Source organism: Cryptomeria japonica, chromosome 5 (assembly GCF_030272615.1).
Source record: "Cryptomeria japonica chromosome 5, Sugi_1.0, whole genome shotgun sequence".
NCBI lineage: Eukaryota > Viridiplantae > Streptophyta > Pinopsida > Cupressales > Cupressaceae > Cryptomeria > Cryptomeria japonica.
In genome coordinates, this window is record NC_081409.1 from 352,992,299 (window position 1) to 353,016,813 (window position 24,515).

Consider the following 24,515-nt stretch of genomic DNA (forward strand, 5'->3'; position numbering starts at 1 on the left):
TTAATAAAGTTTTTTCAAAAATAAAAAATATATTTGTTTTTTTCTCTATTATATTTTTAATAATTTTTTTATGGGTTTTAATAATTGTTTTTATTAAACTTTTAATTAAGTTTTAAAAAAAAATGTCATTAAATAAGCAAAATTGGGAACAAGTTTTTTCTTGTCCACCTATCATAGGTTTGTCTTGCAGTGTTCTCCAACTGGCAGGCAAGGGGGGATGGTAGCTCATACATTTTTCTTAGCAAGATACCAATCAGAGTCATCTTCATTTACAATCTTCTACAAGGGATCTTTTTGGTGGCATCATCTTCATGTTTCTAGATTTGCACTATGTCATGTTGTATTCTCTTGCACGAGCTATGTTGTAACACACTAATATAAAGTGCCACACCCCTTTGTACTTTGTCATTGATGACATGTATGATGTAATCCTCTTGTACTCAATAGATTAGGACCTATCTCATGAGACTTGGTACATGTCTCGAGATGAGAATGTATGTAGTTGAAGCTCATATAGGTTGTCTCCATGCCTAATCTTTATCATGTTGCAGTGAGTGATTCATCAGTCATTCTTCATTAACATTGGCGCCTGATTTTGTCACACACTTTGACATTCTTGGTGCAACATTGGCTCTATTTATTCCTAATGGGGAGGAATTTTGGTCAACATCATTGGACCATCTTTGCAGGAGATTCTACATTGGGGGGGGGGGGGGGGTGGGTATTTATGATCTTTCCTCTTCTCTCTTATGGGGGCGGGGGGGGGTGATTTTTCCTCACATGAGGTTTTGTTCTTCTTTGAGAGCATTGTGTATTTTTCTCTCCCTTTTGGGGGGGAATTTTTTCCCTCTGGGTTTTTCTCTCTTTCTTCGTTTGTGAGAGATTGCATTGCATTTATACATGGGTACCCATCATGCCCTAGTAGTCAGGATCCATCTTGCATTGTTAGCTTGAGTCTACATTCCCCTAAGTTGCACTTAAGGGGGAGTGTTGGCGTAATTAATTTATATTATTTATCTCTAGGATATATTACACTTTACTTAAGCTTACTTGGGGATTTGCATAGGATTAGTCAGAGAATTTCCACTTTAGGTGGAATTGTCCTTTCCTAGGATGCACAGGTACTTGTGTCAAGTAGTTGAGTTCTAACTAACTCTTACCTATCCTTGCATCTCATTGGGCCACATGTCATTATTATGTGCTCTCATTCTCTTTTGCCCCACCTTTATAAGTAGGTTCATGCACATTGTTTGTTGATCCAATTATTTTCATCTTGATAAGAATACAATTTGTTATTGTCACATATTATTTCTCTCTTGTTCTTGTGCTTTCCATTACCTCTAGATCTTGGGTGGCTACCTTCATAAACGATTCTTACAGTTGTATTGTAACATTGGGATATATTATATTGTGTTTATTTAGTATTGGGAAGAGTAAATTAATAAAATACCCAATATTAGATGTGGTGTCGATGGGGTAGTTATCCCATTGGTATTAGCACATGGTTTTGATGTAATACCACTTGGTAGTTTTGTGGGAGCTTGTGTTTATAAAAGCAACTACAAGGGTAGTTGTTTGGAAAATCCAGGTTCAACGTTTGCGGAGGTTGGAAGCATGGGATGAAATGTGTGGTTATGTAGCATCACAAATTTTCATCGGGCCAATTTGCACCTCATGTTTGTGCCCCTACTTTAGTGTATCCTATCGTCATCTCTAATATGGGTTTGTTTTGTGCTTTATCTTCAATTTTGATGCCATGTAGACCCACTAATGGATATCCTAGAGGGGTGTTCTTCTCCCTAGGGTTTAATTGTGGTCCCTTCCTGAGAAGAACCAAGGTGTGGGTGCCTTGGTCTTGGACCAAAGCGCCCAACACCTTGGTTCCTCTTCGTTGGGCCCAATTTTAAAATAGGGGAGGGGTCTTATCTCTTTGATGAGAATTTAATTTTGTGGCTCTGCATGACTGTTGGAGGTCGACCTAATCAGTAAATGACCTAGATACCCCTATATAAAGACATTTGATCAACCTAATTTCATCTATCCATTCTATCAATTTGCATGCATTCGTGCATTTGTGAAGCATTCATTATCAAGCATTTTCAGAGATCTTCAAGGCTACATATTCTTCATTCAACCATTGTGGAGAAAAATTACATCATTCATATGCAAGCATGTGTGTGTGATTAGGATTTTGTCATGTTCATGCCATTTCATACAATATATGTGATTACATTCAAATAAGCAAAGCATCATCATCAACAATTGCAGATCTGAGGTATATATTTCCATTATTTATTTTATTTTTTGCATTTATTCATTCAAGGTAATTCCTAAACCAAGGTTTGACTTAGGCAAACTCCTATTCCCAAAAAATTTCCCTTCTCTACTCTATTCAGGAATAAGTACAGAGTTGTAATTTTTAGGATCGACATTATTCGTAGAGATGAATAGGTTCCCTTTTGGATGGTGAAAAGTTTGGAGGACCAACACGACAAGAATTTTGATCCTAATAATTTAGGTCAATCTTTTGGGAACAAATCCAAACACTCACATATTACTCAAATCCAGGTTCGTGGCTTAGTTTGATAACTGTAGCTCACTATTTAAGCATAATTACTTCAATTTACACACATTAATTAACCTAATTTTAGCATCTTCAACAAATTCAAGTCAAACCAACTCAAGGGGAAGAAGAGGGACACCTAAAACCCCTGGAAATTGGTAAGAATCTTGATCTATTAGATTTAGATCTATCAAATTCCTATCTTTCCCTAATGTAATTGGCACCTAAGCAAAATTACTAGTTTTACTACACCTAGTGGTGGAAACCCTAATTTTCACCACTCTGCAGGTTACATGCTTGTTGATGGCCAGGGTTTTGAAATATTTCATGGTTGTATCTATAATGGTGCATTGTTGATAATACATGGTGACAGATGCTTTTGGAGGCTAGGCTTTTTCCTCATGAGGGTTTTCTAAGGGTATATCTTGTGTCACATTCTCATGGGTATGTTGTCTATTCTTTGCATGTGAATTATAAGTTATTATTTTGTTGATATCTCAATTGGATTATGTGGAAATTGTCATATGTATGGCTGCAAGTTTTCTTTTATTATTTATTTATTTAATTGCTTATTCACCTTTTATCCCTTTATCCTTGTCCATTCAATCCTAGCCCTCCAACTTATTCACATAGATCACAATCTAAAAATTGTCATCATGTGACAAGTGTTCCCTTCACATATCTACATAAGCCTCGTCCTCATTCATTGAACATTGACACCTTCCTAAAAGTCAAACTAACTTGATATCCTATCCATTCATCTTAAAGTAAACCTCTTAATCCTAGCCATTCCCATTAGGATATTGCCCTAAACCTAATCTTAAGCCCATATCCTCTCCATCATGTGATCTACTTGTCACATGACTGCATCTTTAAGCCAAACCCTATTCCTCAATCAATATTAGCTGTCCATATTCATTCAACCATAGCCCTTGATTTTGCCTCTTTTAGAATTCTACGACTAGATGCTCTCAAACTAAGCAAATAAATCTAGAGAAACAATCAAGCTAATGTTATTATCTTATTAACTTGCTATCAAGCTTATGCAATCATTTTGTTATCTCGCTATCATTGTTATACCGAGGTTATGTTCGTTTTACTATTAAGAAATCCACATAATTATTAAGAGAAAATCAAATAGATCTAGGGTGCATTCTACTTCCACTTAATCCAAGGGACATGGAGATGCTTTGAGGTATACATTTGGTTTTTGTGCATTATATTATGTTATTATTTTACTTGAATCATTTTCATAGTCTTCAATATATATTAATACAAACATAACATGCACTAAAAATTCTACATTTCATTAATTTCATTATTTCAAAATTCAAAATATACATGCCACTTTCTAGTGATGCAAGTTAAAAAGTTAAATTAGTGTTGCCCATTTCCTTTATAAAAGTGTGAAACAATTTTGAAATTTCACCTAAGAAACCTTCTAGTATTATCTTCTAAATTTCATTATCTCGAATGTCTTGGAAGAGAATAAGTGATATTAACTAAATTAAGAGCCTAACAAATGAAGTGTTATAGAGAGAATTGTACTCCTTGAAAATAGAGAAAGAAGACTCTATTGCTAAGCATATTAATGCTTTTAATTTGAAATTTAGCTAGTTAGGTAATGTAGATGTTCAAATAGATAAGGAGGGTGCCAGAGTCACTGATGGATTCAATCTCCCAAGATCACCTGCAAAATCAAGTTCAACCTTCTACACGAGAGCATATGAATGATGGAATATAGTGCAATAACCAGAATAATGATATTATCACACTCCAAAAGATACAATATGGATCAACACTTCCTTGTATTGACTAAGATGATATGAACTCATTTGAGTTAGCTCTGAATTAGCTCATAAGGGAAAGGTGGGTGGTGATTATATAGAAAAATGTGGGCACATAATTCCAAGAGGAATAATAACTCCCAAATAACCAAATTAGGTGGGAGTTGTGCCTATTTGGAAAAGGCCAAACATGTGGCAAACCAACTTAGGTAGGGACAAACAAATGGTTATGGGGAGGTGGCAAATGAGTCCAAAAGTGGATGCGACATTCAACCACCCAAATGTGGGTGTGAATGACACATGTAAATGTAGGACTATGCCATGTGTCCTCATATAAACCATCCTAATATAACCTAAGTATGCTTAATAATGTGTAGGAAAAATAAATATAAAAAACCTACACTAATAGAGGATAAATATATTTTACTAATTTATTCTTTGACTTAATCATGGATTTTTTTAATTGCTGCTATCAACGATGTTAATGTAGATCCGAAGATGGATACCCTTATTTTTCATTTTTGGTAAATGAAGAAATGAGGAGGAAATTCATGGATGATGGTTGGAATGATGCAATACATGTTTGAGGAAGGCTTAATATATCTAAATCAAAAGGATGAACCCTTATTTCTACATTTCTTAGTGAATAAATGAGGAGAAAATTCAAGGATGAGTTTATAAAAGATGCAATAGATGTTTAGGGATGACATGTTAGAATTAAGAATTCTTCTACAATATTTCTTCTACACGAGAGAAAAATAAAAGACAAGATAAAGTTGTAATCATAATAGTACAATTCATGAGCATTAATTTCTGTAATGAGACACATTATAATAGATATACAATCCATGTTTGCTAAGAATAGACATAGTGAAAAAGTAGACTGATAATCTTATCCTCTTTTTTTGTGGTATTGCATCAAGTTCAAACTTCTTAAATTTTCTTTAGAAATTCAAAAATTGTTTTTAAATCTATTAAAACAAATATAACAACCATTTTTTAAAAATTATAAATTTCATCAAGAGTTCTACATTTTGGATTGGTTTACATCATTTTAAAGTTCAAAGCATAAAGGTCACTTTTATGCAGTTAAATTTGATTTTTTTTAATTTGTGTTGGTCATTTCCTTTATAAAAAGTATTACACAAGTTTGTACTCTTACCCCTTATTCTAATGGACACTTAGGGCAAACCACTTCTCACACTACATCACAAGCTATACACATCATTTCTACATATCTCAATTACTAATTGTTCCTCTAGAATTGCTTATGAAGTTTTGTACTTCCTTGTAGACTCGCAGAGACTGGTTGTGGCTAGGAAAGTATCTATTTTCTTGTTTTTCATTGAAAAAGATATGTATTCGAATTCTTCCATAAATGAAGTTAAACCCAAGGCTCAATAACAAATGGAAGTGAAAAGTTAAAGAAAGGAATTGGAGGAGTCTAAGTGCTCAAGTTTGGAACTCTAAGGCTGAGGCAAATTAAATTTTAGCTTGGAAAGTTTTGCATCAAAAATTATATGTTGGTGATAAATTAAGATATCTAAAACGTCAATCAATGAAGTGCCCCTTTTGTCACAAAATTGAAACTTTAAAGCATATCTTTTGGGACTGTTTTAGAGTAAAATAAAATGGAATAATGTGTTTAATTACTTTCTAACAGTTTTTAGTCATCCTCTAAGATGGAAAGAAGCAATTTTTGGTCTTGACCTTCATAAGAATGTGATTGCAGACTCTATGAGGCAATGTGTTTTGTTAAATATTTGGAAAAGTAGATGCAAAGCAATGTTTTCTAATCATATTCTTCATCAAGAAGTAGATATTTTAATGTTTTACTTTGACATCATGTTTCACTTTGTCTTTCTGTGTTCACAGTTGAGGCATGGTCATCAAGATGGTGTTCAAGTCAATGGACATTTGGATTAGATTAAATATCAATTTTTGCAGCTTCATGAGAGTGATATTAAGTGCTCCAACTAGCTGTATAAGATCTTCAAGTTTCAAGTTTAATATATGGTTTATACATGTACTTCCCCATTGTTTATTTGGCTAGACTTTTCAAAGTATGTTCAATTTGCTGCAAGGGTTCAGCTATGGGTTATGCATGTAATTTTCCATTGTTTGTTTGGAAAAAAACATTTTAAGATGAGTACAATTTGCTGCAAGGTTCAACTAGCTATTTCAACATTGTAAAGGTTTGGTTTTAGCAGTCATGTTCACTGTTTGTTAGTTGGTTGTTTCAGTTGTTGAACAAGTTTGTTGTTTATAGGTGTGATATAACGCTTTGCCACTCATAGCTGACTGTTTTGGCTATTGTCGTGGTTTGTGGTGCATAATTTGTATTTCATTCAATGCAATCTTTTAGTTGGATTGCTTATTAATTTTCTTTGTATTAAATTTCTGTTGGCTTCATCAATACAAAAAAAGTAAAATTATTAATTGATTATATGGTTGTATACCCTCCTTTGTAACTTCTTGGTCTACTTTAAAGATGGGAACGTTGTCTTGGAGATAAGTTGGATGGTAGAAAGACACCTTTTTATTGTCTCTGCAATAATAGTTTTTCTTTTCTTTTTTAATATCTTTTAGTGAAAGATTGTGTGGGCAAAGTGCGATAGCACGAGGATGATACTTATTAAATATTTATCTAGTCTAGAGGTATTAAACTCAACTTTGATAAGGCTTTCATGATGGATTTTATTGTCATGATCAAACATATCTTTTTGGTGGCTAAGATCTTCCCTATATAAGAGGAGCACTTAAAAGACTTGAGATAATTGCACCACCATCCTCTTCCATGTAACATCAAAAGAGCGAGACATTTTTTAAAAATGTTTTATATTATTTTCTAGCCTATTAATTGCTTGATTTTGGAAATATTTGTCAAATAATTTGACTAGTGCCACAGTGTAATTTTTTTCTCTTTGGTATTTTTTGTACCAATTTTATTCTCAACTTTAATATTTTTAAAAATATTGAATGAGATTAGTTTAATTACTATTGTCCATTTATGGCATAAAAATAAAAATGTTATTTATTTAGAATATTTATTTTATTTAGCCATTTCATGTTACTATACCGATCACAATACAAGCATAGTACTATGTAGAGGGATAATGTGTCTCATCTCTCCCCACTAAAACATAACACTCACAAAAATTGACAATTAATGAAGTTAATTTCTTTTCCAAATATTGAATGGACTGGGGTTCACTAAAGGAACTCAAATTATTGATGTGTCTCATCTCTCCCACTAAAACATAACACTCACAAAAATTGGCAATCAATGAAGTTCATTTCTTTTCCAAATATTGAATGAATTAGGGTTCACTAAAGGAACTCAAATTATTGAACTTTGCAATAAGGATTACATATGTTTCTACAAGGAATTAAAGGTATATTATTGAGCATATGAGATAGGCTTGACATTCAAACTTAGAACCTTCTTATGGATGGTGAGATTTTTCACATTGAACCTTTCTTATGGATGGTGAGATCTTTTGAAAACTTTCTATTGAATTAAAATGTATATTTCAATTCTAACACTTTGAATTTTGTTTCTAACACTTTAAAATATATTCATGTTAAGATCAACTCATACCAAATTCAAAATTATAAACATAATATAATTTAATTCTAATAATAAAGTTTCAATTCTATTACATATTTTAAACTCTAATTAATTTTCTGTTACTTTACTAAATTTCTATACTGTAAAATAAAATAATATATTTAATAAATTAATTACATTTTATATTATTTTTCATATAATTAAAAATTTGATTATGAAAAAATTATCTATGCCCAACAAAATTTTACTGTAATCAAACGAGTTATTAGCGTGGCCATTGAAACCATGGCGAACATTTGAAATCACGGGCCAAGATGGACATAGAAGGAGGGTTTCCTGTATGGAAGGCGATAAGGCGAAAGTTGAGTCTGGATGCTCCTTTTTTTACTGTTGCTCTTGCTAAACAGGTTCAATTACTACTTTTACTTCCTCTGCTCCCATTGGTTGTGTTTCGAACTAAATAACATTAAAATGTGGGCTCAAAATAGAGAAATTGGTTTGCTTTAATGGTGGCTGTTTTATCAAGCCAAAAAATTAATAACAATCCACACAGTGTAGTTTGAATCTAATTGGTGGAATGGGAGGAATTAACCGCTGCAGGGCAAAGAGTATGATCGGATACAATCATTATTGAGAGATGATATATATCTCCTTTCCTCAACTGGATCCAACCCATTAGTGAGATAAGATATGGATACTTTCCTGAATTCTTCACATGGACAATACCAACTTGGTATGTAATGCCACAGTAGAAATTGAGGATAACATGAGGTCTTTCGGTTCTGATACCCTAGTAGGTCCGTAAACTCAGTGGGATACGCCAAAACAGATCACCAATCACGGATATTCACTGTGTGACTACTCAACAACTCCTCCAATTAATCAATTATCCATATGTAGTGTCTTTAAACCATGTACGGTCCTGCATTTGCAGCCAAATATCACCACCAAGCAATGGATGTAATGTCCCCTTCCTAATTTGACCTAGAATTTGCCCTAGAATCATAATTGCAACAAATTAGTGTTAGAATATTATCAAGTAAATATTTCTCTAAATAATGTGATCCTGAATATGAATCTTACGATTGTAACATAAGACATATATATATATATATATATACATACATACATACATACATACATACACACATATACTTATATACAATCATTTGGTTTAGACAAGATCACATCATATTCATATACTACAAATGATATTATACAGAGCATATTAGAGTTTGGAGGAAGAGACATGATGGGTCCGCTTGAAGCCATTTCTATACTAAGCCCAAGAACGGAGTGGATGCTAGAGCCATCTTGGCCTTGGTGGGCTGTAATATCCCTTGTCCAGTCTGATGTAAAATTTGCCGTTTATGGCTCAAGGAATATTGTCAAACAGTTTTCATACATGCTGAAATCTATCATATACTGATTACAATGGATGTAGGAAGATGTATAAACAATCAACAATGAAGAATACACCTTAAATGCACTCTAAATTAAGAATGGACATTTTATCAAACACTTGCCATACATGCTTCAGAATAATAAAACTAATTAACCAATACTGCTGTCATAAGTTCTGATTACAATTTCAGACTTTTACAATTGGCACAATAGCACTTATTACTCAGACGTAATTGATTTATGAAGCATTCTAATGGCTGCCACTAATTTCTGAACATAATGTACTCAGAAAATTGACTGAATAAGAACATGATTTTGCTGATGCCAAATGAATGAAGCTCCTTCAACAATGATTGCCAATTTAATTTAGGATTTTTGGGGACCTCTATGGTGGAAATCGCCCCCTAGGTAGCTGGCCGCCCTGCCCTAGAAGTTGTAGATGTAAAATAAAATAAAGTTGACCAACTTCAGCTCCAAATTTGTTATAGAATTGATTGTCTCGGACTCACGAAGTCAATGCACCAATGCGCATAAAATTCTGATCATCCAGCAATGAGTAATGAGTAAAAATGTGAGGATCAATAGGTCTGATCGACCTCCATGGCAGACCTGGAAATGACCTCAGAATGTGCCTTCAATCTACTCCAAAATGCTCCCAAATGAATCGCCTTGAGTCCTTGATGAAAAATTGGTGACAATACGATCTCCTATAAGCAAATCGTAATTCATACCCTAGCCGTGGCAGATCTGAAGATGACTGATATTAACTCAGTAAACTGAAGGTATAGACAGCATCAATGTAGAACACCCCTTGGAGACTACCACACCAAAATGTCCCCTCTTGATTCCACCAAATTGTACTTGAAGAAGTTAGCCTTTGGCTACAATATAAGCACAATTAGAAAGACTGAAATGTCTTTCTTTCTCAGCTGCAAATTTGTCTTCGAAAGAAGACTTCACAAATTAGGTGCTGATGTAGATTCCGTCACGAATCCACTCCCAAGAAGAAGAACTAGGGTTTCGTCCAGCCCTTCAATCAATCTACTGAAGGTTTGCGTCCTCAGAGATTCAATTAATGCAAAGCATTAGACAGTTCCTCAAATTCATAATTCCAAATCTGCCTTGAAGCTTCATCTTGATCTCCTTTAATACTTTTTTACCCCAACATCCAAAAGCTTCTAGAAGTGACTTTATGAAATAATATTTAATTAGTCACTTTTTTAAATTAATTAAATATAAATTCATCTTTTAATTTTTAATTTATTTGATAACTTCATAAATAATTAACTTAGTATTATTAATTAAAATAATCAATCAAGCTATCCATGAAAAATAATAATTATTTGGACAACTTAACTAATTAAATTAATTAATCAATTCTCTTCCAAAAATGGGGACATTACATGGGCAGTCAATAAGGACATCCACTGAGGTGGCCTATTTAGTGGGTTGCTTGTACTTGCTTTCTCCATCAATGTCTCATCTATCTAAAGACAAGTGCCATCTTGTGGAGTTGGGCGGAGGTTGTAAGTGGGTTCCTTGGCTCTTCTACGTTAAGTGCCCTTTGGTCCTAGGAGCCATTATGGTAATCTCTAGAATGGTCTACTTACTTAGACCTCTTAAACCCCTTTTGCTTGCACCATAGGCCCTTCCTACAAGATTAATTTCAGACAATCAAGCATATCTTATATGCTATAGGAACATACACTTAAGCATTATCTATAATGCATAATTAACAAGTGATTGTAAGAATGATAGTGCTGAGGAAGTAAGATCTGATATAGTATCAGTCTGTCGTATTATGCCTGATCTGAAAATGAATTCACTTTAGTTTATATGCTCTTCATCCTCTATGAGTTGATCCTGGACTGAAGTTTTGTTATGCTGAATGCTTCAATCTTCCTTGGCCAATGTATTTATTTGCTGACTGTGCTTGGAATCTCATTCTGCTTGAGAGATTTGATGATGATCCTCTTCCATTGATTGCTTACTCTTTTTATACCTTCATATCTCATTGAGAAGACACATCTCTTTGGAAAGGGATATCCATTCAAAAGGGTCATGTCTTCTCATTGCTGTCTTATTATTCAAATTAGGTCTGCACTTCTGATTATTCATTACAATGCTTAGTTTCTATTTCCCAAGTTGATCTCCCTTGGATGCATTCCTCAAATGAAATCTTCTCCCCTTGATATCTTCCCATGTGAGGGAGAGTCACACCTCTTCATCATATCTGCCCTTTTCAAGGGTCACAACCTTTAATAATTATCACCCTTTGAAAGAGTTACAACCCTTCATCATTCTGCCCATTCCTTTCTACTTCTATTAATCCCTCCTTGTTTCACAAGCTCCCTTCTTTCTTCTTCCTCTACCCCATCCTCCTTTCAAATAAGGTTCTCTTCTCCCTTTTATATCTCATGTTTGAAGGAGTCGCAACTTTTCATTTCATGCCTTTTGACCATTCATTAAACTTAATTAAATTTTAATTTTAATCTTATTTTTATTCTTTTGTATTTTAATTTTTTAATTTTTAATTTATAATTAAATCCTATTCAAAGAGGGGACATTACAATGGAATACATGAAACGACAGGCAGAAACAAGTAAACAATAACCGAGACACAATATTTGACCTGGAGAAAATTTAAACAGTGGAAAATTCCACTGCGAGGCAAATACCAGTCATTTAGCATGCAACAATCAAGTACAACCAACTGTATTGAAAGATAGTCTGAATACAACGTGCAAAGCTTCAACAATCAACAAGAGCTTGCACAAACTTCAATCAGCTGCTTTGTTTCCTAATCCCTCATATAATTGTGACAGTGGTGTTCAAGCCACTTGCTACAAGAGGTAAACATGAATGCTGACCCTTGTACAATGCTCAAACCTGGTTGATATAGGCTCCTTCATGTCTCACAAGAATGTGGACATGCAAACCAAAGTTTGGAAGGTGAAATGATTAGACAAAACCTGTTGAATCCCAAGAGTTTCACACACAAAGATGTGTTTGCTGGTTCCGCTTGGGACATGCATGTGTTTGTTGGGGAGGACATGTTTGTAGTGGTGACTGGTATGTGTTCAAATAATTCGATGTATTAAACAAAGGAGACGAAGGCCCCCTAAATAGATTTACAAAGACGATGTTTCTAAATGAAACATCCTGAATTGAGGCCAGAAATAGAAACTAACTAAACTAAGATGACCATTAAAGAAACATTACATTATCAAATACCCTCCCTTAATGGTCATCGTCCTAACAACCCTACAAAAGACAATCTGCAGGTCTTTTGATCACAAACGCAAAGAAGGTTGCCCCTTCTCTTTAGAACACTTTGCTGCTATTGAGACCCTCCCTACTGCAGAATGTTAATGATCAAGAGTACCAGAATCCGTCCAACCTGATGTTGGGAAACGAAACTATCCCTTCCTGTAGCTAGAGTTACTAAGAATAGCTTATCAAACTGAAACCACGATTTTGAGAAGAAAATCGCCAAACCTGAATTGCTTCTAAACAACAGCCACAATTTTGTGGAAAAAATTGGTAAACCCTTGTGCAGACCGTTGCCCTAGCAACTCTAGGTGCATTCTAAAACAGTTGCAAGAAACCACGATTTTTGTGGAAAAAATTGAGCAAAACCCTCTTTAAAAGAAAAAATACGATTTTTGGGAGAAAATCACACAAAACCCAGACATGATTTTTGAGGAGAAAAAACGATCAAAACCTAGATAGTAATTTTTTGAGGAAAAAATTATAAAACCTATACATATAATTTTTGAGGAAAAATTATAAAAACCCAACAGATAATTATTTTTTTCGAAAAAATTATAAAAAACCCAAAATAATTTTTTTAGGAAAAAAATAACAAAAAACCCACCACTAATTTTTTATGGAGAAAAAATTAGAAAAACAACACTAATTTTTTAAGGACAAAAAAATTACAAAAACCACCAAATAATTTTTAAGGGGAAAAATTATAAAAAACCCACCCAAATTTTTTTAAGGAGAAAAATTATAAAACCATTCATTATTTTTTTAGGAAAAAGTAAAAAAATCTAGAAAATACAAAAAAAACTCGAAACTCTAGGTTGGGTTGAAAACAAAAACTGTTGCAAAACCCTTGATGCAGAAAACGTGAAACCCTTGTCGTGCAAAAAAGAACTATGGCGACAGGCGTGGGTGTGTGCTTAGGCACAAAAAAAGTAGAGATTTTTTTGTTTGTTTGTTTGTTTTGCCTCCCACAAATACAGACCTTGCTAGTATGACGCGCACGAGCACTCAGAATGTCGTGCGTAGGCGCACAAGAAGATGCACGCAGTCGCATGAAAAAGACAGGGGCATGCGAAGAAAGGATCGCGTGAAAAATATAGGAGCAAATGTTAAAAAACACTCATTGTGCGAAGAAAGTGTCATGGAAAAAACAGGGGATAAAACTTGTCGCTATTGGAACACAAAAAAATCTGTTGAAAAAACCACGAACTCCAGACGCGTTGCGCACAGGAGAATCACTTATAAAACAGTCACGAGTAGCAGAGATCCAACGTGCGAAATAACCAAGTCTACCTCTGACGCTACCTGAAAAAATAGAAACCCATGAATTTGCAAAAAAATAGATCGTAATGTTTCCAAAAAGAATCCTCAAAACTAGGGCGCACGTCCTTTAGAAGTTGCAAATAGAAAAAAATAAAACCACGTGGGCCGTAAAAAAAATACAGTTGAGAGCAACACATGAAAAACCCTCACCCAAGAGCAAGCAAAAACGAATTATTGAAGCCTCCCAAAATCTTGGGCCCCTCGTGAGGGAGTCAAACCCAAACCGGCTCTAATACCATGTTCAAATAATTCGATGTATTAAACAAAGGAGACAAAGGCTCCTTAAATAGATTTACAAAGATGATGTTTCTAAATGAAACAATCGTGAACTGAAGCCAGAAATAGAAACTAAGTAAACTAAGATGACCATTAAAAAAACATTAGATTATTTAATAGTATGTTCACCTTCTGTAGCAATGGAAAACACGCCAAAATTGGAGAAATGCTTAGTTATAACACTTGCGCACAAGTCCATCCTCTTCCGTTGGATGCTCTGATCATCGCATATCTTCACCAATCCTGCATACAAAACCAACTTTTTTTCATGAAGGAACTCTCTGACTAATCTAATCTTGATTGAATAGAGAACAACCAACCATTTGATCATAGATAACATCTGGTTTTTGGATCATTAGTAGTAATATTTGTTTTCAAATTGTATTTATTTGTAGTGTATAATATTTTTCAAGGCTACAAGAATGCACTGCATTTTGATGTAGGTGCATCCAGGGTGTAGGGGCAATCCTGCATCACCCCAAAAATTGTTTTATTTTGATTTTTGTTAGGTTTGGTGAATACCCATGAAGCTTATTTCCATGAAGAAGTCTTGAAGAATGGCTTAGAACTTTCAAATTTTCAAAAAAGGCTAAATTTAGCAAGGCATCCATTTTTATTAAGTTTACATATGAGCACATAGGAACTTGAAATTTTTCCCAAAGCTCTGAAATTAAATTTTGTCCATTCTGGGTGAGTTTCAAGCCATGATCAGGTTAGTGGGAGAAAATATTAAAGATTTAAGTTTTGAAATTTTTCGAAAAATCATTTAAAATTAGATTTCAAGGCTTTAATGATGTTTTGGGGCCTCAAAAATCAGAGCAATTGGACAAGTCAATTTTGATCATGTAAAGCACTCTGAGATCTTCAGTTTAAAAAAAATTAGGCTCAATTGGGTGCTGTTGATGTGTCTTTTGTACACGACCAAACATAAAATAAAATACCTAAAGGTACCTTATCCTCTCTTGAACAAAGTTCCCGATTGCTGAAGATCTCGCCGAAGGATCAGTCAAAGTAACTCCAAGGTTCTGTTATGTAGGATCTCTACGTGTGGATAAGCTCTCTGTGGTATGATGTGATTTTGCTGGAATCACAAGGGGACTTACACTTGATGACTTGAACGTCTGATTTGCTGGAATCACAAGTCCTATTTACTAACTGGAAGACAAACAAATGGCAAAAGATGCAAGGTTCAGGAAGTCCACTCTACTACCTAGAATGCGAGAAGATGGATGAACGACTAGGTGGAGTCCTACTGGGCTGGGTCTCACCATCAGGCTTGAACAATCTGACACCAACTCAGCGCGATCTTCTAAGGGATGCTTCCAATACGTTCAAATCGTACGCCATCAAACGCTGATCACCATTCAAGATAATGCATGAACAATTAATGTGTACGACTTAAGATTAAACTCATTTTATGCCAGTTGACCACGCAGGGCGCACGTACAATCAGTAAGAGGCTAGTGGTATGGACTAGACGGATTCCACACAGGTGCATTCAACAACTTCTTTCATTCAATTTAATTATCTATCATCTAAAATGAAGATTCAACAAGAGACCATGCATATTGCAACGAAACAACACACTTCACCATAATTTCACTGAAAATGGAGTTTGTTTACAATCACTGGCAACAATTTCTTGCTTTGTCCTCCTAATTTACTCTAATTGCTATTCTATTAGCTGACTATTCACTATTTCTAACTATTCACCCCACTACTGACTATTGACTAACTATTAGCTATTGACCTTTACAAATGAGGAGCCAGGGCTTATATAGTGCCCTCAATACAATTCAATGGCTTAGATCAACTTGAGATCAATGGTCGAGATTTTACAATGAAAACCCTAATTAGGGTTTGTTACAACAAACTCAATTTTGACCAATGAAATAATTGCATTATTTGGACACGTCTTCTCTAGAATATTCGACCAATGGATAACCAGGGTAGGTACATCGAAGTTTGTGCCATTCTGATGAGCCAGGTACATTGAATCTGGACACGCTGAGGCGGACCAATCCGACATGGAGGAGTGATGACTGGGATGCCACCTTGCCTGACACTTGTAACTTGGTAGATGCTCAATTTGGTGACGCTGAGAAGATAATTTTAATTAACTCTTCTTGAAACTATCTGCTTCTCCAACGGACCCTTGCTTTAACCTCCTTTGTCTTTGATGTGCAGGATGGATGGTGTACCTTTCCTTCAAATGCTGGTCTGGAAGAGGTGTCCCTGATGATGTTGGAGAAGGTCGTCCTTGATCTGGCCTGGTCTTCTTTCATCTGCAAGACAAACCACAAGATGATTAAGGACACATAATATATTTATTCTAACATAGCATTTTATACCTTAAATCATCAACAAGAAGACATCAAAATGAAGTTTGCTCAATATTCTTTCTAGGGACAGGCCCTATAAGGATTTTGCCCTCGACCCTTTGGAAGGGTCAGGAGCGAAATTTGCATTCCTGGCTCAAATTGTTCTCACTTTGCAACTGTACTTGCTTAGATACATGCCCAAGGACGCCCTCATTCTCAACCGACACCAATCTTGATGCAAATTTGGGGCAAAAGAGAGGTTTTTTAAGAATTTCGCTCTGGACCCTTTGGAAGGGTCTGGAGCGAAATTCACTTTTTAGGACAAAATCTATCATGTTTCCTCTCCAAATACCTTCCAAGGCGAGCACACACTAGCTTTCCTTCCTCCAGAGCCCAGGGATCCACGCCTTGACCTCTATCATGAGCAATTTGAGTGAAATTGGGAATTTCGCTCTGCACCCTCTGGAAGGCTCAGGAGCGAAATTCACCGTTTAAGTCACAACTCTTCATTTTCTTCACCTCAATTCATCTTGCAGGGCAAAGTAACATCATTTCAACCTCAACTATGCCTTAGGATTCCTAGTCTTCACTTGACACAAGGAGGAAATAGGCAGACGAAGAATTTCGCTCTGGACCCTTTGGAAGGGTCAGGAGCGAAATTCACCTTTTAGCTCAAAATTCACACTTTTGAAGGTCAAACATCTTTCCAAGGCATTCCAAATAGCTTTTCTCACCCTAGTCTAGGCCTGACTTAGCACAAAATTTGGAGGATAAGATGGTTTTTAGGATTTTCACTCTGGACCCTTTGGAAGGGTCAGGAGCGAAAATCTTATTTTAGGCTTATTTCCTCATCTTTTCAACTCCAATCCACCTCCAAGATCAAGGACACATCGCTTCACTCCTATCTAGGCCATAAAAACCAAAAACTTGACTTGATTTGCAAGGAAAAAAGGGTGATCCTAGGAATTTCGTTCTGGACCCTTTGGAAGGGTCAGGAGCGAAATTCTCATTTTGGCTTCAAAATTTGCATTCTTGGTGACTAAAATCCACTCTAAGGCAATCCAAATGACTTCTCTCACCCTTGTCCAGGTTTGACTTTGCTCAAATTTTGGAAGAAAAGATGGTTTTTAAGATTTTCGCTCTGGACCCTTTGGAAGGGTCAGGAGCGAAAATCATGTTTTGACCTTGATTCTTGATTTTTCAAACTCTAATCTTCCTTGGGAGGCAAACATAGATACTTCCTCATGCATCTCCATCTTGATCCTGACTTTGGCTAAGGCAAAAATTAGTGTTTTCAAGAATTTCGCTTTGGACCCTTTGGAAGGGTCCGGAGCGAAATTTGACATTTTGGACTCTCCGTTAGGATCATTTTATGGAATATAACATTTAACTGTTCGGATGTTTGAGAGTGGTTTCGGACCTCCAGGAGTTATATTGCAAAATCTAGTTTTTGGAGGATTCTTCAGTTTTCAAGACTTAGTCAAATTTCAAGATCAGGACATTCCAGACTTAGCCAAATTTCAGGATCAGGGCATTCCAGACTTAGCCAAATTTTAGGGCATTTGAAGATCCGGATGACATTCCAGACTTCATCACTCACCAACTTGACCTAGCTGGGACCTTCAAGAATGACACTCACTCACCAAGCAAGACACAATTAGCAACAAGAGCAAAACCAGGCCCTAAGGAAGACTTTCAAAGAAACCCTAATTTTGGGGCCCCAAAGACTCAACCTAGCTCAAGTAGAGCCTGCTATCCTAGTGATCCCCCTGGCAACACTCGAAAAGAAAAGGCTAAAAGACAAACCCTAAAAACCTAGAAAACACACCCTAGAAGGCAAAAAGCAGGGGTCCCCATTTGCAATGGGGCGATGTGTGAATACGTCACAACAGGTGCCTAGATCAAAAGTTATGGATGTTAGAAGTTGGATTGTTTTTTGGGTGGGAGTTACAATTTTCAAAATTTTGCTTGAAGGCATCAAAAGAGATACTTATGACCATTTTTCGAGCATTTTAGGGGAAAGTCGTGCGAAAGGAGGGAAGATAGAAAATGAAAGCAGATTTGAAGGGGCAGAAGGTAGAAGGCTTGAGAAACTAGTGGAAATAAGCTATAATGTGTTGCAACTTGTGAAAATTTCATCCTTTGTTTTGTTTTCTCATTTTTTTAGTGTAACATGTGGTTGATTCAATAAAATAATATTCTTATTTTCTATGAGAAATTTGTGTTGTGTGTTGTGAAGTCCATGACTTCATCAAGTGGTATTAGAAGAGGAGTTCCTTAGTGTGTAAATAGATCATTGAACATGAGATAGTTTGCACTAAAACTTGTGGTTGTGGGTTTGTGAGAAAATGTAATGTCCCCTTTCGCCTAGCATGCCAATAAATAAATAAATAATAATGCTAGCCTATTATTTATTCTCCCCATAGGCTAAAGCATTAAATTAATAAGGGAATAATGTGGAAAATTAAATATAAGGAACAAAAAGCTAAAGTTTAACTCCTGGCATTTAATTATGCTTATACAATCATTAAATGGGACCATTTAAGTTACAGCTTCATCATTCCTAGGCGGACACCATGGTGGCATTTAATTATTGTTGGCACATATTAATTATTGCCTAAGTTGCCAAAAATTAGAGAAATAAGGATGCGATCGCAGCTTTTTGGGCTGAAGGCTTATTTATTTAGAGGCTTTGATGGGAATTGGATTATTATCAATCATTTTGTTTTTATTTTTCTTGATGCAAAGAATCGAACAACTAGCCTTTTTCAGGACACAAACCCTGAGAGTTGAGGACTCCATGCTTGGACGCAAACCCAGGCATAATTGAGGCTTTTTTATTCATCTGCAAATTACATAAGTGGTTGCAACAAGTATCTGGATCGGTATTAATCCTGTTTGAGCCGAATCAGATTGATCATCTTCAAAATATCAAAACACTTATTTAGCAATACAATTGCTAAGAAGAAATCACAGATTTTTGCAACCATAGAAACCACAGCCCATGAGATGCCATTAGTAATAAAATCGCAGGTCTGCAACTAATTGAGATAATCTTCATTATCAAGCTATCAGGTTAGTGGCTGATAGCTTCAATCTTGGTGTAATCATTTGCTAGTTCTGAATGTGTAACTTGACATCCCAATTTCAATAAGGGGTATATTATTATTGATTGTCAATGCATTTACTTTTCCATTTGTATTTCTTGGGTCTTTTTTTGATGAAATAAATTGAACCCTCATTGCTGCAAGACAAGTTATCTAGGCAAGTAATAGATATTGCAATAAGTTTCAATAATTCTGAGGAAAGGATATTTCAGTGGTATTAGAGCCACCATTTTTGCCAGCCTGTGTGGTAATCCTCGTGCATGCTAGTCTGGGGGTGATTAAAGCAGTTGCATGTTAGAATTTATGGTTGCATGTTACTTCTAATCAGTTGCATGTTAGTTTGAAGTGTTTCTATGATCCCTCCTGAGATTGGACCTCGTAGATATTTCACCAGGAGTAGATCAGGACAGTAGTCAGAAGCATCAGTAGAACATGAACCTTTGTTTGAAACTGACAACGTGGAGGAGCAACAAGAAGGGGGTGGTAATGGACAACCAAATCTTCAGGGTATTATGGCTCAAATGGCTCAGCAGCAGCAGCCTGTTGATGTGTTTTTCATGTACATGCGAACACATAATAAAATACCCAAAAGTATCTTATCCTCTCTTGAATAAAGTTACTCAAATGCTGAAGATTAGCTTAAGGATCACTTGAGACAACTCCAAGGTTCTTGTATGTCGGGTCACCATGTGTGGATAAGCTCGTTGGTTTGATGTGATTATGCTGGGATCACAAAGGGACTTACGTTGAATTGTTGAATGCTTGAATCCCTGGAACTTAGATCCTAACTATTAGCCGGGAGAATAAAAAAGGGCAAAAGATATAGGGTTTAGAGAGTCTATTCTAATCCTAAGAATGCAAGAGAAGAGTGAATAATTGAATGGAATCCTACTAGGCGAGGTCTCACCATACTGAACAATTTGAGACAAACTCAGTGCAATCTTCTAAGGGATAATTCAAAGATGTTCAAATCATTATCATCAAGCATTGATTACCATTCAAGTTAATGCATAATCAATGGATATATAACATCTTGAAGTTAAGCTCATATCATTCTAGTTGACGACGCAAGGCACTCTTACGATCAACAAGAGGCTAGTGGTATGGACTAAATGGATTCCACATAAATGCATTCAACAAATTCTTTCATTCAATCTAATCAACATGAAAGTAAATTAATCGAGAAGTAGAAACCATGCAACTTGGTTGAAATAACACATTAATTCACCATAACTTCAATGAAATCATATGCTCTTTACAACAAGGTTTTGGCAACAATCTTTGCCTTCTCCTAATCTAACTTCTACTTTAATTGCTATCTACTATTGAACTATTCTACTCCTCTTCTATTTGCTATCCCTCTATTATTAACCTTTACAAATGAAGAGCTTGAGCTTTATATAGAGAGCTCATTACAATGAATGATCAGGATTGAATCAAGATCAATGGTCGAGATTTTACAATGAAAACCCTAATTAGGGTTTGTTACAACAAACTTTATTCTAGCCAATGAAATAATTACAACATTTGGACACATGTCATCTCTGGAATATTTGACCAATAGATAATAGGGGTAGGTGCCTCGAAGTTTGTGCCATCATGGACGAGTCAAGTTCATTGAATCAAGACATGCTGATGTTGGACCTCTTCGATTGGTGGAGTAGTGACTGGGATGTCACCTCTCTTGTAGACTTGATTCATCATCAAGAAGGGATGTTGAGAAATATCTCAACATTTCAAGTTCGCTCAAAGTAGTGGTGAGGGGAAGCATTGATGTAGCTGAGTCATTCCTCCATCCTCCCCTGCTTGCCTTGGGGTGATTGTATGACTTCATCCTTCACACTCCTTTGATCTCTTCATGTCTCCATGGTGTGGTGAGAGTTGAGATTCCTCTTGGGCATTCTCGTGCTTGTAAATGAAGTTTTCCCCTTTGCATGGTGGTGTAGATCTTACTATCTTCCTCCTTTTGCTTTGCAATCACCATCCTCTCTCATCTGCAAAACAAAACAAACATGATATCAAACACACATAATATATAACCTAGATAATTCTTCTAACTTGATATGTGCTCTGGTTTTTATGTATTTTGCAGGCATGATGAGTGCAATTGAGAGGGAATTTCGCTCCTACTAGGGAGCAATGGAAGTAGTTTTCGCTCCTATCAGAAGGCAAAGGAAGTAGCCTTCAAACTCACCTCTTAGCTCGGTTTTATCAATTCCTTGTCTTTGCATCAACTTAAACCTTGTGATTTTGCCTTCCTAGTGAGTGGATGTGTCAAATTAGCCTTAAGAAAAGCCTTAGAGATAATTTCGCTCTTGGATCAAGGTAGTGGAAATGAAATTCACTCCAATCAGGGAGCAATTGAAGTGGTAGGAAACTTAACTCTCTCTTGCCCTCTTATACCTCAAGATCATCATCTCTCCATGCGAGAGGTTTGAAATTGTCATTGTAATTGCCTTGAGAAGATTTTCACTCTCAATGGGAGGCAGTGGAACAAGAATTTGCTCCTAACAAGGAGCAATGGGAATTTTTTGAATACTTAGCTAAATTTTTCATTCACTTGCACCTTATTCACCAATTCATCTCTTGAGTTTAAGTGCTCACTTGCAAAGGCTGTCAAATTCTCTTCACCAAATGCTTCAAGGGTGATTTCGCTCCAAGAGAAGAGCACATGAAGTAAATTTCCCTCAAAAAAAGGAGCACTTGAAGTTGAAATCGCTCCAAAGAATAAGCAATTGAAATGATTCCTCAAATCGAAGTCTTGCTCACTATCATTTATTCATGACAATTCAAATGCACTAAATCATACTCATTCAAGGCTCTAGAGGCAAATTCGCTCCAAGGGAAGAGCACATGAAGTAAATTTCGCTCCAAAGAAGGAGCACTTGAAGTGATCTCCAAACTTGGAATTGAACTCACTCTTAGTCACTTCTCTTCATTCTATGGGCTCAAACCTTAAGTCTTTTAACCATTGATTGATGAAAACATGTCAAACTAACCTCAAGAAAGGCTTTTAGGAGAATTTCGCTCTGAGACTTGAGCACATGAAGTAGAATTCGCTCCTACTGGGGAGCACTTGAAGTGGATTGAAATTTGACACTTAGCAGTTCCTTGTTCACTCTCCTTCATTCCATCTATTTAGGTGTTTCAAACTAAGCTCAATGTGCTTCTAGGAACAATTTCGCTCTCAATAAGGAGCACTTGAAGTGAATTTTGCTCCTACTGGGGAGCACTTGAAGTGACCCTTACTAGCAATCTCTCTTCACTCCTTGGTTGAATTCATGATAAACTTCACTTCTTCTATGATCAAAATGTTGTTAAAGGCCCATAAACTCGCTCATTTTCTTCAAATATTGATCAAGAAGTCTACATCGCTCTCACCTATGTGCAATGGAAGCGAATTTCGCTCCAACTAGGGAGCACTTGCAGTTGCCAACATACTTGACCTGATCCAAGGTTATTGATTTTGCATTGCGTTCCTTGCCCGAATTGAGACATTGCACAATGATTAGAGGCATCTTGAGTGACTTGGAGAGCTTGGAAAGGATTTCGCTCCTAATGAGGAGCAATAGAAGCAAAATTCGCTCCTACTAGGGAGCAATTGAGATTTTTATATACTTAGTCAAATTTTTTGCTCCCGAAAGTCACTTGGATGATGAGAGAAACATTTGCATTATTGATTGGACTTGTTCTTTGAGGGTTCCTACATCAAACCTCTTTCTCCATCAAATCACTTCATTTTACCCCTCACAAAAGGGCTATTCACTTGACTCTTGGTTTCTTGATCATTTATACCTCTTCAATGCAAAGGTTAATAGCAAAGGAGTCTAACACCATCCTAGAAAGTAGGAAAAAGTGGGGTCCCCATTTACAATGAGACGATGTGTGGATACCTCACAAGTCACAACACAGCCGATGATGCAAACTTTCATGCAGTCACAACAACAACTTCTTAATGCAATTGGTAATCTAAGAGTTCAGCCACAGGCACAAAGTCATGATGGTGAAAGAAGCGAAGCTAGGTATGAAAATCAAGGTAGAACGGCCTCTAATGCGGTTAGGACAGCGAGCACAAGATCTGATTGGCCACTTCGCCCTGTGTTTTTATGAAGGCAAAATGAAGAGGAAGAAATTCCAGAGTTGGAGGAAAAGGAGACACATATTACCTATGATGTCATGGTGGCCTATGATGAGTATAGAGCCCTCCCACCTGATGTAAGAGGACTGATCTGTTTAAATCAGTTTATGAACCAGCGGAAAGACAAAGCTAGGTACTGCTTGGAAAGGCAAGACAGGTGGCCTAGAGTACAAACCAAGCGAGGCACACAATTTGTGGAGTATAAGGATGCATTAAACAAGGTTTCTTTGCCTACTTTTGATGGAAGCGGAAAAATCAGTGCCAGATCATGGGTGCACAAATTTGATACATTCTTGTCACTGACACCTCTGGAGGAAGAGAAGGCTATATAGTTTGCCACGATGCATCAGAAGGGAGTAGCATATGATTGGCGACATCATGGTTTAGTGTCCCAGGGTCATGCCTTAATTCATTCCTATGAGGAATTTGTCAATAAGTTGATTGTTCGTTTTGATAGGAAAGACATAGAGGTCTACTATAGAGACTTAGCTCAACTCAAGCAAATTGGACATGTGGAAGCATACATCAGTGAGTTCCAGAAGATTGTAGTTATGATTCCTGATATGTCTGAGAGGTGAGTAACTATCCTGTTTGTTGAAGGCTTGAGTGACAATCTAAGGGGGTTGGTCAAGGTGCATAAGCCTAGTATCTTGCATGATGCCATTGGGTTAGCTCTTGACCTTGAGACCTCACCTTCTTTTCAGCCACCCAAGAAGAACTTTAGGAATAAAAAATTAGATGATAATCAGATGGGA

General features: G+C 36.1%; 1 protein-coding gene across 1 annotated transcript in view; it reads left to right on the forward strand.

Annotated features, from left to right (window-relative positions):
• The first annotated feature begins 8,153 nt into the window (after positions 1–8,153).
• Positions 8,154–24,515, forward strand: part of LOC131034218 (uncharacterized) — a 100,666-nt gene continuing 84,304 nt past the window's right edge. Inside the window, exon 1 of the mRNA XM_057965613.2 lies at positions 8,154–8,328. Within this exon, the coding sequence (XP_057821596.2) occupies positions 8,236–8,328 (93 nt within the window). The 5' untranslated portion in view covers positions 8,154–8,235. The remainder of the gene's footprint in view (positions 8,329–24,515) is intronic.